Raw genomic sequence first — 14,134 nt, forward strand, 5'->3', positions numbered from 1 at the left:
TAGAAACATAATAGCGCCGAGCAGTGGTGGCGCACACCTTTAATCCCAGCACTTGGGAGGCAGAGGCAGGTGGATCACTGTGAGTTCGAGGCCAGCCTGGTCTACAAAGCGAGTCCAGGATAGTCAAGGCTACACAGAGAGACCTTGTCTCGAAACCCTTCCCCAAAAGAAACATAATAGCAACTATATGATTGATTGTTATAAGATAACCTCAGAAGGTATCCTAAACCCTAAAACGTGTCTTTAAACATTTCCCCAATTACTCAAGCTTTTGCTTCCTAGTTAATGTGTCGTTTATTTCCTGTTTGTGAGTCATACATAATTTATTGTGGTGAATATGAAAACATAGTATTAAGTCACATTTATTTTTTGTTTATTTATTTGTATGTGGGGCAGAGGCAAGCATGCATATGTGAAGATGAGAGGACAATTTTTGGGAGTCATGTGGGTCCCTCGTGTGGGCCCTGGGGATCAGTGTCAGGTTGCCAGCCTTCGTGACAAGCCCCTTCACCTGCTGAGCCATCTTGCTGGCCTCAGAACATAAATTTTACATTTGGTGATGCCATGTCTTAACGAATTGAGCAGACATTTCTAAGTTGGTAAAGCATTTGAATGTGTACTGTTTGTTGTTGAAAAAACAGACCATTCCAAGGCTGGTGGGATGACTCAGTGGGTAAAGGTGCTTATCATGTGAGCCCATGACCTGAGTTCAGTCACAAGGACCCAAGCACAGGTGGACGGAGAGGACCAACTCCACAGAGTTGAGACACACACACACACACACACACACACACACACACACACACACACACACACACACACACACACACACACACACACGATTTGCAAAGGAAAGAAATAACATCCTGCAATGTCCTTTTTTGTTTCCAGATTATTCTGAGCTGGGAGAGCTCCCACCACGCTCCCCTTTAGAGCCAGTATGTGAAGACAGACCGTTTGGCCCTGTACCGGAAGAGAAGAAGAGGACATCACGCGAGCTTCGGGAGCTGTGGAAGAAGGCGATTCTGCAGCAGATCCTGCTGCTCAGGATGGAGAAGGAGAATCAGAAGCTACAAGGTCTGTCTGGGGTGTGACGCTGGCGCTCGTGCCTGATCCCTGCAGGCAGGGTACAGTCTGGGGTGTGATGCTGGCGCTCGTGCCTGACCCCTGCAGGCTGGGTACAGCCTGGAGTGTGACTCTGGCGCTTGTGCCTGATCCCTGCAGGCTGGGTACAGCCTGGGGTGTGATGCTGGCTCGTGCCTGATCCCTGCAGGCAGGGTACAACCCTAATCAACAGTCAAGGTGGCCTCACACACATGAGTGCCTGTCACGTCTGTTTACTTTTTCAAAGTGATGGTGACACCATTTACTTCCCAGACATTTAAAGGAGTCTTACCAACTCACCCATCTGCTACAGATTCCTGCATGGCGTTATAAGCACCATGTCTAGAACTTCAAGGTATAAACTGCCATTTAAGCTCTAACCTTCAGAAGTGGCTTATATTGTTTGTTTAATCAGTTGGTTAGTTTTGTGGTGGGTTTATTTATTTTTTTTAGATCCTCAGCCACAGTTTCTGTCTGGGCATTGAGAATAAACTCTCCATTTTGTGTGGCTATTAATGAGTTCCTGAATAGAAAGTTATCTGAGCTTTACCTATATAAATACCATTATCAAAATATGACAGGAACTTAGAAAGCTTAGATTTGTATTTCCTGTTTCAAGACTTGAATCAATAGATGTCATTTTTTCAGAGTAGCTTAAGCAGCTGCATATATGTTCCCTGTGGGAACCAAGTTGGTTCCGGGGTGTGAACCACTGCCTGGATTTGAACTCCTAAAGATTTTGAGTGGGACGTCTGAGCACACTCTCCCAAAGGGAGGCTGTAGCAGGAGGTTCGCTCATGGTACCAGTCGTTTTCCTTGGTCACCTGTTTTTGTCTTTTAATAAGGACCCTGAAGCCTGAATGGAGCTGAAACTAGGGCACTAGATCTTATGAATAAACTCTGAGAATGTGTTATGTCCCGTGAGGCGCTGTTGGCTGGAGCTCTCTGCTGCTCTGCTTGGCTGGTGTCGTAGTGAGGAGATAGACACCCTCTCATGCTCGGACAGGGACAGGGAATCCAGCTCCTGCTGCCGAGGAAGGAGAGACTGATGAAGTGTACGGTGGTTAAGAGTCAACATGGGTGCTGTCCTTGATCAGAAAGAAGTCAACTGAAGGATTAAAACTTTTTGATGGGCTGGTGCTGCTTAGAAATGACGCCAGTGTGCACTGCCGAGAGCGTGGAAGCTGAGAGCATGTTGTTCTGTTAGGGTGTTGTTAACAGGTCAATATTAAGCTTTCTCCTGCGTCATCTTCCACTGTTTTCTTGTGTACACTTGATAATTGTAAAAATGGGCATCTGAAAACATGTGATGTGACATGTGTTGACCATCCATCTGTCCATCACCCATCCATCCATCCATCATCCATCCATCATCTATCCATCCATCCATCATCCAGCCAGCCAGCCAGCCAGCCATCCGCTGGGCATGGGACCTGCCTGTAGGAGTGGTTTGTATCCCCAGTCAGACTTCACTGGAGAAAACTAGTTTTTCTTTTGCCAGTGGTTATCAATTAGAGATAGCTTCTGGGTTAGGGATAGGGGCTTTTGTCCACTTGTCCTCTCAGCACTGGGACCCATGTGGCACAGACCCCTGTAGACATGCTGCCACAGTCTCTATGAGTTCATATGTGCATCTATCTGTCCTGATATGTTTAAAGGTGTTGCTTCCTTGGTGTCCCCCACCGCCACAGTCCTTCTGCCTCCTCTTCCGTACGGTGCCCTGAGCCCTGGGGAGGGATTTGATGGAGACCTACTGTTCAGAACTCAGTGTTCAAAGTTCTCTCACTTTTTGTACATTGGCTGTGGACCTCTATGTTTGTTCCCAGCTAGTGTAGAAGGAAGCTTCTTTGTTTAGTCAGGGCATTTATTTATTTACTTTATTTTTAATTTTTCACCTTGTCCTTTGTGTATATATATATAATAGCTTCCAGTTTTGTGTTTTTATGGGATTCCTATGTATGTAAACATGTGTGTCTGTATCTATATTTGTTTCTTTGGCTTTTTCTTCTGTTTGTTTTGTCCTATTCCAAGTTATCTTTTTTATATTATTATTATTATCATTATTATTATTATTTAGATGCCTATTTGTTTTCTAGTGGGAGGCAGAAAGGGGGTGAATTCAGATGGGAGAAAGTGGAAAGGATCACAGAGACATTGGTGGAGGGGTAACTATAATCAGAATATATTATATGAAAATAATCTATTTGCAATAAAAAATAGAAAATAAATATGTTGCATATATCAATATACATAAGAAAATTATAATAAAGATTAAACAAAATAAATATAAATAAAACTATTTCATAGGCTTGTGGGATAATTCAACAAGCAAAGACACTTGCCACACAAGCTTTATGGTCTTGAGTTCAGTCCTTGGAACCCACAGAAATTTATTGAGCTGACGCTATGGGGTCTGCCAAGTTCTTTCGAGCTGCAGACCCTGAAGAGCACAAGCATGGTCTTTTTATACCATTTACAGAAGCAGAACTTAGCAGAGAAACTTGATTGGTTAATAGACTTTGGGACTTTCTTAGTTGGGGAGGGGTAAGTACAATTTTGGGATAGTGGAAAATTTTAAATACAATCTGTAACACAAACTGGCTGTCTTTGAGTCAAGCTGGGCTCTAAACATAAGCTAGCTATCCTTGAGTCAAGCTGGACTCTTTATTTTATTTTATTTTTTTACTTTATTTGTATATGAGTGCTTTATTTGCCAAAGAGGGCATCAGATCACATTATGGATGGTTGTGAGCCACCATGTGGTTGCTGGGAATTGAACTCAGGACCTCTGCAAGAGGAGGCAGCTTTCTTAACCACTGAGCCATCTCTCCAGCCCCTGGACTCTTTGTTATCTTTAAACACAAATCTAGTTGTTTTGGGGACAAGCTGGACTCTTCAAGGTTTCTCTTGTCCCTGCCACACAAAGTGATCTGATATTGCTGTCTGTCCTTGGTTCAAGCTGGACTCTCTAGAAATGTACATACTTTGCCCTTAGCGGGGCTCCTTAAGGGAGGACCGGGTTCTTTCATTCCCCCATTTTCTATTGTAAACTATTTCAATCTTGAAAAAAGTGAGCAGGGGCCAGGTGGGGTCACTCCAGGTTGCCACCTTGGGGCTTCTGCTCAGCTGCCCTCCCTCGTCTCTTCCAGCCTCTGAGAGTGATTTGCTGAACAAACGCCTGAAGCTTGACTATGAAGAAATCACTCCTTGTCTTAAAGAAGTAACTGCAGTGTGGGAAAAGCTGCTCAACACTCCCGGGAGATCCAAAACTAAATTTGACATGGAAAAGATGCACTCAGCTGTTGGGCAAGGTGAGCTCTCTGTCAGTGGCTGTCTAGCCAGCCTCACCCTCCGTAGTGACCAGAAGGCTAGAAGGGTGGAGTAAAGATATTTGCAAATCTAATTTTCATCTTTTCTCTCTGTATTTCCAAATGTCTAACTGATTAACATGGTTCCATCACATTTCATGATTTTAATTACCTTCATTAAAATGCCCAGAAAACCAGGGACCAGTGTGTTGACAGGGAAGCCCAAGGCCTGTGAACGAAATAATGATGTGACGCGCCAAATTGGAATCTTAAAAAGGAATGGTGTGCTAGCCGGGCATGGTGGCGCACGCCTCTAATCCTAGCACTCGGGAGGCAGAGGCAGGTGAATCGCTGTGAGTTCGAGGCCAGCCTGGTCTACAGAGTGAGTCCAGGACAGTCAAGGCTACACAGAGAACACTGTCTCGGAAAAAAAAAAACCAACAACAAACAAAGGACTGGTGTGTGGTTTCTTGCCAGTTGGGTATCCTCGGGGAAACAACAGACTGCTCAGCTCACCTTCCCAGCAGGTGGGCTGGTTTGGGCCCCAGTCTAGGTAAGCATTTTGTTGTATAATCTGAAGCAAAGACTCCACCTCATTAAGTGAGCCCCAGTGATTTTTTTTTTTTTTTCTAAAAAGATGTTTTTGTTTTTTTCTTTTTCTCTTTGGTTTTTTGAGACAGGGGTTCTCTGTGTAGCCTTGGCTGTCCTAGACTCACTTTATAGATGAGGCTGGCCTCGAACTCACAGCTATCCACCTGCCTCTGCCGCCTGAGTGCTGGGATTAAAGGTGTGCACCAGCACATCTGGGGTATTTCACTTTTGATTGTGTGTGTACTTGTGAGTGCAAGTGGCCACAGACAGAGGCATTGGGTCCCTGGAGGCAGATAAGGGTGGTTGTCAGTTACTTGATATGGAAATCAAACCCAGGGCCTCTTAGCTGCTGAGCCTTGGTTTGCACCTGTGCAAGGTGTGACAGTGAAGAGCAGATGACCCCGGGGCGTGGCACGTGCATCTGCTGTCCTGGGGGAAGGGTTAGAAGGTGCAGAGTTTGGGTGCCTTTCAGTGTTGTCTGTGGGTATGAATTTGCTTTGGATTGGAAGTTCTTAAAGAATGGAAAACTACATTTTAGAGCTTAGTTTAGGTGAATTTTGGTATTGAAGTAAAGCAAAAACAACTTCTCTTGAAGTGGGAGTGGGAGCCTCCTGACAGCAATCTGCTTTTCATGTGACTGACCCCTGTGTAGCCTGGTTCTGAATGAGGGGTGCAGATACATATCATCGTTGTCCAGAGCAAGCAGCCTGCGTGGGTTATTCATTGCCAAGAGGCTTAAAAGAACTGAACAGTGATTTTACCACAATCTTCTTTGAAAAATAAAGATTCATTTATTTTTATTTTTTATGCATATGGGTTTTTTGGCCCACATGTTTGTCTATATACCATTTGCATGTTTGGTGCCCGAAAAGGTAAGAAGAAGGTGTCAGATCCCCTTGAACTGGAGTTATTAACAGTTGTGAACCACCACGTGGATACTAAAGAATCAAACTCAAGTTCTCTGAAAGAGTGGCCAGTCGTCTCTTTAACCACGGAACTGTCACTCCAGCCCTTTTAGGCATAATTAAAAACCTTCTGCTATGTTAGGGAGATACCTCAGTGGGTACAGCACTGTGTGTGCAAACATGAGGACCTGAGTTTACACTCCCAGAACCATGTAAACCTTGGACAGCTGTGGTATCTACCCATAAGTCCAGCACTCAAGAGGCAGCGACAGGAGTCCCTAAGGCTGGCTGGCTAGGCTAATGGGACCTCCAGGTTCAATGAGAGCCCTGACTCAAAAAATAAAATGGAAGCCTGGTCCACAAAGTTAGTCCAAGACAGCCAAGGCTACACAGAGAAACCCTGTCTCAAAAAACCAAAAAAATAAAAATAAAGTAGAGAGCAGCTATTGAGGAAAACACTTGATGTCAAACTTGGGCCATTATATGCACATGTGTGCACCCTACCCCACCCCCACATTCAACAAACTCATGCAAATAAATAAGTAAAGAAAAGAAATATTTTCCTGAGCTATGACAGCATGGGTTTTAGTCCTCAAGATTACTTGGGTGACAGTGGCCTCTGGCCCTCAGCCTGCAGGAATCCTCGTCACATGCCAAGCTGTCTCTGGTCCGCATGCTTCACTCAAGCCTCAGTGTATGTGGGATGGGGCTGGAGGCACATTCTACACAGGCAGCAACTTCCAGTACAGCCGTGGATTGGTGTCTTCACCTTTCTGCATTTCGGCCTCCTGGCTGGCCCAAGTTGTTCTTGCACTGCCTTGCTCTTCTGGTGAGTTTTGACCCATCATGGCTGCTGCAGCATGACCTTTACACTAGGCAGTTACAGATAGGTATTTTGAAAACTTAGAAAGCAGAGGTGAGTGCACCCACCTTTCCTCTTCACAGTAAACTAGATGACGTTCTGAACTGGCACCTCAGAAGCAGTCGCCTGCTCCCTGGCAGCTGCTCCAAATGTTTGTGCTCCTCAGAGGCCTGGCACCTGGCTTTTTGTTTCCTGTTGTGTGCAGTGAGGGGTTGATAGACTGCAGGTACCTAGACCCTATGGGCTGGAGGTGGGGAGGGAGGGACACTTCATAGACTAGGGTAAGCCTGAGCTGATCTAGAATTCATTTTGAGCTCTCTGACTTGTCCAAAAAACGGCAGAGGCTCTTTCATCCAGTTTCAACACGTGACAGTTTAGCAACTTCAAACAAATGGCCACTGCTCATCTGAGTCCCAGAGTTTTTAAACGATATTAAACCAAAACCATGACGTCAACCTTTCAAGCAGAGGCTGTCACCTCAGAGACTGTGAGAGAGAGGACAGTCCTTGTGTTAGTGATGAGGCTTTTCCTCCTAATAGGGACTTAGAAATATTTCCAAGTTGATATGAGATGGGAGTAGCAGGATTAAGGAGTCGACTTGGGAAAAGAAAGAATTCTGTGGAATATTAAGTAATTAGAAGATTTTTGGGTTTTTTGTTTTGTTTTGTTTTTGGACACAGGGTTTCTCAATGTAGCCTTGGCTGTCCTAGATTCGCTTTATAGACCAGGCTGGCCTCAAACTCACAGTGATCCTCCTGCCTCTGCCTCCCGAGTGCTGGGATTAAAGGCATGTGCCACCACGCCCAGCAAGTAATTCAAAGTTGACTGTGCATCAGATTTCTTCTTGAAAGATTGCAAGGTACTGAGTCCTAGAAGCAAGTCGCTGTCTTTCTCAGGATGTTACTTTGAAGTGGCCATGTAAACAATCCACAGCATGGTCAGATGCGACTCCACTTACCTTCCACCCAGCGCCGCAGTTCCCACAAGCCTATTCCAGAATTAACAGCCACAGATTGCTACAATAACAATGTTCACAGTGGGGGCTGGAGAGATGGCTCAGTGGTTAGGAGCACTGACTGCTCTTCCAGAGGTCCTGAGTTCAATTCCCATCAACCACATGGTGGCTCACAACCATCTATAATGAGATCTGATGCCCTCTTCTGGCCTGCAGGGCTACATGCAGGCAGAGCACTATCTACATAATAATAAACAAATCTTTAAAAGAAATAGAAATTGCAATGAGTTTTAAGCTGGGCATCACGAGCAGTGGTGGTGCACGCCTTTAATCCCAGCACTCGCTTGGGGGGCAGGGTGCAGAGGCAGGTGAATCACTGTGAGTTCGAGGCCAGCCTGGTCTACAAAGTGAGTCCAGGACAGTCAAGGCTATACAGAGAAACTCTGTCTCAGAAAAAAAAAAAAAAATGTTCACTGTGCTATATTTTAGTAGCTGAAACCAAACCAAAGTGACCCAGCCAGGAGACTATCCCATGCATATCCCTGGGAAACTACACAGTGGGCGTTTCCATTTTCTCAACGTAGAGAAACTCCCACAGTGCATTTGCATATGCCTGGCTATAGGTGGGTGAATATGTGCCTCCTGGGTTATTTGGCACAGGCCCATGGACCCCCTCTTGGGTAAAACAAGCCCAGGGTCTCCTCCTCCCCCTACTGTGTGAAGCTTTCTGTTTTCAATTTTAGAACTATATGGCCACTCTGGTTATGGGTGGATTTTTGCTTTTTGTCTTTATACCCTTTGCATTGCCAGAGGTTTTTTGGGGATGTTTGTTTGTCTTTGGGGTTTTTTTTTTTTTCCTTTGTATCAGTAAGGGAGGTATTGGCACATGAGCTGGGTGAACAGGCTCTTGCCTAGCCAGAGTTCCCTGTCTGCTGGCCTGTTGCGACTGGGTTTCCTCTCGAATTAGGAGGGAAGGATGCCTGCGCATGGTGGAGGGCGCCACAGGACACTGAGCGCACTGGGTCTGATCGCATGACTTCGTGCTTTAAATCTCAGATTCAACTAATCCTGCACCATGAGAGTATCTGGTACTCTCTAGTCACGTGGCCAGCGCCTTTTCCTCGCCAGGATAAACCCTGACAAGATACTGGCATGACTTAGTACTAAGAGGAAATTGGACATCTCCTAACTCGGGAAGAATTTCCAGTTTGACAGAAAATATTTGGTGAAAAAGCCCCTGTATAAATCACTCATGCTGACTATGGTCTAGGTCACCGTTGGCTTTTAGTCAGGGGTTGAAGTATTGCAGATTTGCTCTGTTGGTGGGGGCGGGGGGAGGGAGAGGGAGAGATCCGAGTAGGAATGGTCAGGAAGAAGAAAAGAAGAGCTGATGGAAGACAGTGGCTGTTAGGATCTGTTAGGTTCCTATTACTGCCATAGCAAATAACTCGAGATTTGGTGGCTAAAACAACACAAGTTGGCCAGCAAGACGATTCAGTGTAGATAACTGTACGCAGGCCTAGTGGGCTGAGTTCAGTCTCTGGACAACGCAGGAAGGAAAGAGGCAGCTCCTGAGAATTGTCTTCTGACTGCCACCCAAGAATGGTGGCACATATGTGCGACACACAACACACACACAAAGTTTCTCTTTTAAAAAAAAAAAAAACAGTTTCAAGACCTGCACAAGTTCAAGTCACACAAAATTCCAGTTTGGAAAGGGGAGAGGACACGAAGTCCCACCTCTAACCAAGGTGCTGTTTACAATTGGCAGCTGCTGGCATGGGAAAGCAGTTTTCTCCAGTGGAGCATTATTCGGATCCAGGGCAGGCCCGTGCTCAGAAGTAGTGGACCAACACACTGCGTGGGGTTTTCGCGTGCTTTTTGTTTGTTTTGGCTTGGTATTTCTTAGGATTTTTCTTTTTCTTGCTTTATTTCGGACTTGAGAGAGAGAACATTAAGTCAGGGGTGTGCGGAGCTTCTCGGAGGCGTTAAGTCCTGACTTAGTTAGCTACAGCTGCAGAAGCCACTTTTAGCGGCTGCAGGGGCTAGGAGGTACACAGACCCTGTCAGAAGCCCGCTATTCGTTCTGTGCTCAGTCTCTTCGCGTTAGTGCTGAGATAAACGTTTAAAGTGTGGGATGCCTTCCGTACACTTCTCCCAAGTTGGTATACAGGCTGGAGAAGACCCAGCAGCTGTCCAAGGTACCCTGGCCCACCTGAGACACCTTCCTTCTGGTCGGCTGTCTTTCCTCTTCGTCCTCCTTTAAGGTTTGGTTTGCATGAGGGAGGCTGTGAGATCTTGGTTGCTGCAATGCAAAGAGCCACCTCTCCTTCCCCCGCGTCTGCCTCACTTAGTTCCTCTTCCTTCTCTGAGTCATCCTTCTTTCATTTTCCTTAGCGCATTGTTAGGTGGCTTCAGGTTCGATCGGGTTGGGAATCCTGCCATGCTCACGGGTTCACCCTTTACAGGGTCTAACCTGAACATTTCAGGGTCGTTTGAAAAGTGCAAGGCAAAAAGGCCAAGGCCAAGAGGGGGATGTCAGGAAGGGAAAGGCAGCACATCTTCTGTTACTTCCTGTAATGGAGCAAGAGTTGCCTTCATTAGAGACCAGGCATTGGCATAGTCAGTAAAGTGTGTGCCTTACAAGCATGAGGACCTCAGTTTGGTTTCCAGAACCCACGTGAAAAGCTGGGAGTGGCTGAGCATGCTTGTAATCCCAGTGCTAGGGAGGCAGAGATAGGCAGATCCCTGGGGCTCACTGGGCAGTCTAGCCTACTTGGGGGTGCACCCCATTGAGTGACCATGACTCTGACTGACTAAAGTGGATGGTGTTCCTGAGGAACAGCACCTGAGGTTGTCTTCTGGCCTCCCCCGCCATACTCACATGTCCCTGCACAGGCAAGCATACCCAGAGAATTTGCAGCAATGAAAAAAGACACAACTCTTTTTTTTTTTTTTTTTTAATCAATGATCTGAATTCTGTGCATAAAGTCTGGTTTAACATTTTCCATTCTGTTAAAGGTGTGCCACGCCATCACCGGGGTGAGATCTGGAAATTTCTAGCAGAGCAGTTCCACCTTAAACATCCATTTCCCAGTAAACAACAGCCAAAGGATGTGCCCTACAAAGAGCTCTTGAAGAAGCTGACCTCCCAGCAGCACGCCATTCTCATCGACCTTGGTGAGTCTGCCCATCCACTGGAAGCAAGAGCGGAGGCTCCACCCCTGAGGAGTCGGAGAGACTGTCTGGGTCATTTAGTGATCTGCCCTTGGGGTTAGCAGTTGAAATTTTTTGTTTTGTTTTTCCTAGTCAGAGTTTCTCTGTGTAGCCTTGACTGACCTGGACTTGCTGTATAGACCAGGCTGACCTTGAACTCACAGAGAGCCACTTGCCTCTGCCTCCCAAGTGCTAGGATTAAAGGCGTGCGCCACCACTGTCCAGCAGCAGTTGAAATTGAATGCCAGGACTTTTGTTTAAAACCCCTAGAGTGGTCACCGATGGCCTCTGAGAGATCATAAGTGTCTTCTTTTTTGCATGGTGCCTGTCCACTGAAGGAGCACGCTGGGAAACACATTGGCTTGGATCAGTTACAGGAGAAACACACTAGCGTGGTTTAGTTTCAGAAGCATTCTCTGGACTGTGGTGTACAAACAGAACATGTCAGAAAAGTTGTAGAAAGCTGTGTATTTGCAGTTCTTCTTGGGAAGTGGCAGTGCCTCCCGGAATAGCTGTTAAAACACAAAAAGGAAGCAGTGTATCAGATCTGCAGTTGCCACGGGGAAGACCTGGCTGACTTAGGATATAGTCATGTTGAACAGAAGAGGCCTCTGCCTGTCCACAGCTAAGCAGGGATGGAGCCGGCTCCGTGGCTGTGTTCATCCACTGTGGTGGAGCATGTGGTCCTGCTTTCAGAATGCCAGTTCTGGGTGCTGAGGCTGTTCCCGCAGCCTGCCTTTGCTCAGGGCACTGCAATGACCCCGTTCTGTGGGTGCTTCCACTGCCTGCAGCCACAGTGGAGGTGAGCTGGGTCAGGCAGGAGTCAGAGGTTCAAGCCGCACACAGTAACCTCAAGCTTTCGTAGCTGGTTTCAGGCTGCTCTCTAGTGCTGGCTTAAATGTCATCTCTCAGAGCTGTCCCTGACTGTAGCTTCTCTACCTGCGGGCTGGGCTTAGGTGCCCATGCCAAGGCCACCCTTCCCGTCCCACACGTTCTCCCCAGCTACTCAGCGCTGAGGTGATTGTTATTTGTTATTTGTTATATCACTGCTGTCATTATTTAATGCTAATACTCAACTCTGCCTTGAGTTGAACGTCATAGGAAGTTAATCAATCCACGTAGTTTAATTTCCACAGCACTACACATAGGTGCAGAGAGGCTATACGGCTTGTTCAAGCTCTTATAACTAACTTGCTGATGAGCAGTACATGAGGACTGTGTCCGTCCCTCCTAACCCCTAGTTCTGCTCCGTGGGGCACAGCCTTCTCAACTGCAAGGACAGTGCCCGACACACAGTAGGTCTATTCCTGCCATGTTGACTGTGAGGCACTGCACTCACAGCTTCCATAGCTTCCCTGGCAAACTGACCCTCGATCGTAAGAAGTGAGGAAACTGAGGCCACACGGTCATCAGAGCAGAGGTTCTGGGACCTACCCACCATCATTCTGCCATCCCTAAGACTTCCAAGCCCCACAGGCTCCGTTGTTGCTAAGGAGATGCTAGTACTGGGCAGGCAAAGGGCAACGCTGACAGGCATGGCAGAGCTCCAGCCAAAGCCCGTCTGGCCCAGGGACCCTGAAGATGGCTGTTTGTACATTGGTGGGAGCTGAATTTGCTCACGTGATAAGCCCCAGGAACAGTGGCAGCATGTTCCTGTTATGTGAAGTGAGCTGAAATGTGTACCAAGCAGGGGTAGGAGTGTGAAGGGGAGTGAGGGATCTCTCTCCTGCTTTCCCCGCTCCTCCATAGCATGGGGGGAGGAGAGGAAATGGGAAAGATTTCGCTCCCTGTTTTGCATTCTGTTCCATTCCAGCCGCATCCCCTTGCTCTTCCGGGACAGGTCAGCCCTCTGCCTCTGACTGCTGTGATATCATCTTTCTGCAGAAAGAGAGTGAAGTCCAGATTGGCCACAAGCACCACTCCCTACCCCCCACCCCACCCCACCCCGCCAGCCCCGCCTCTACTTAGGAACAACTGTTTATCTGAACCTCACTCAGCTCAGTGACCTCTCCCCTAGAAAACAGCCGGATTCACATCCTCCACCCTTGCTCAGCCCCAGCCTCTCCCTTCTTCTCCCAAGGCCAGCTGTGCCCAGCCCCCACTGTGATCTGACCCTTCTCTTTCCTCACCTCTGGCCCACTGCTGGCCTGGCCTCTACTTTGAATGACCTCCAGACATCCTCCCAAGGGCTTGCAGAACCTCTGTTTGCAGCTGTCCGTGCTCTAAGTTACCTCCACCAGGCTCCTAGGACTTATCCAGGGGCCCTGCCAGTGTCAGCATTTGTCCCTGTGGGAACCAGCAATCCTGTTTGCTGGAGTCAGGGTGGGTACCCTTCTGCAGGGCCCTGCTTATCTGTGCATCGACATCACACAGGCCTGGCACAGAGGCCTCCAGCTCGGGCAGGACAGGTCTCACCCCACACCATCAGCTGCTGTTTAGTCCACGCGGTGTATTTTGTCTGTAGCAGGGTCTGGGCCCAGAGGAGGTGTGTAGGGTAGAGTGACGTCACAGTCCATGGCTTTCAAAGTGACTTTCCTATAGTGAGTGGCTGGAAGAAAAAGTACCACCCATGGGAAGTATTTTGGGTTTTTGTGGGTTTGTTTTCCCATCTCTTGCTTTATTTTATGAAATTGGCCTTTTGCTTAAACAGCTTTTTGCAAGATTTCTTCCTTCAAAGAGTAAAAATAGTAGACTTTAGAGTCTGGTTGTGTTCTCTAGTTTACAAATTGTGACTTCAGATGTGGCTGGGCCCCGTCTTTACACAGCCTGGTGTGGACTGTGTGCCGTGTGACTAGTTTACTACGGGAGTGTGATACACAGGCCCAAGAGCTGGAGGAAGTGCTTTGTCAGGCTCTGTGCAGAGCTCCTCAGTCCTAGTGCCTCTCCTAGCACAGACTGCAGCCAGCCAGCCAGGAGAAGGCTGCTCCTGGGCTCAGCAGGTGCCACCTGCCCTTCCCTCTTGTCTCCTGCTACGTCTGTTGGCACCTTCTCCTCTCTGCTCTGTGGGTCACCATCCTGCGTGGATAGATGGACTCCCACCATCCTGCCTTCTGTCTAGGGCTCCTGCTCTCTCTCTCTGGCTCCGTTACTAGGGGTTGCTGGGAGTCCCAGACATCCCCCATTGGCACCCATCCTAGCTGGCTAGCGGTCATCTGCCTTTACCTACTGACCCTGTGTAGCCTCTCCTGTGATG

The 14,134-nt window shown here is 47.5% G+C and overlaps 1 protein-coding gene across 3 annotated transcripts in view; it reads left to right on the forward strand.

Moving 5' to 3' along the window:
• Tbc1d1 (TBC1 domain family member 1) overlaps window positions 1-14,134 on the forward strand; it is a 195,835-nt gene that overhangs the window by 157,247 nt on the left and 24,454 nt on the right. For all 3 annotated transcript variants that reach the window (XM_051165263.1, XM_051165264.1, XM_051165266.1), the window contains 3 exons: window positions 892-1,077; window positions 4,254-4,415; window positions 10,747-10,905. In XM_051165263.1, coding sequence (XP_051021220.1) covers window positions 892-1,077; window positions 4,254-4,415; window positions 10,747-10,905 — 507 coding nt within the window. The remainder of the gene's footprint in view (window positions 1-891; window positions 1,078-4,253; window positions 4,416-10,746; window positions 10,906-14,134) is intronic.

Source organism: Acomys russatus, chromosome 22 (assembly GCF_903995435.1).
Source record: "Acomys russatus chromosome 22, mAcoRus1.1, whole genome shotgun sequence".
Lineage (NCBI taxonomy): Eukaryota > Metazoa > Chordata > Mammalia > Rodentia > Muridae > Acomys > Acomys russatus.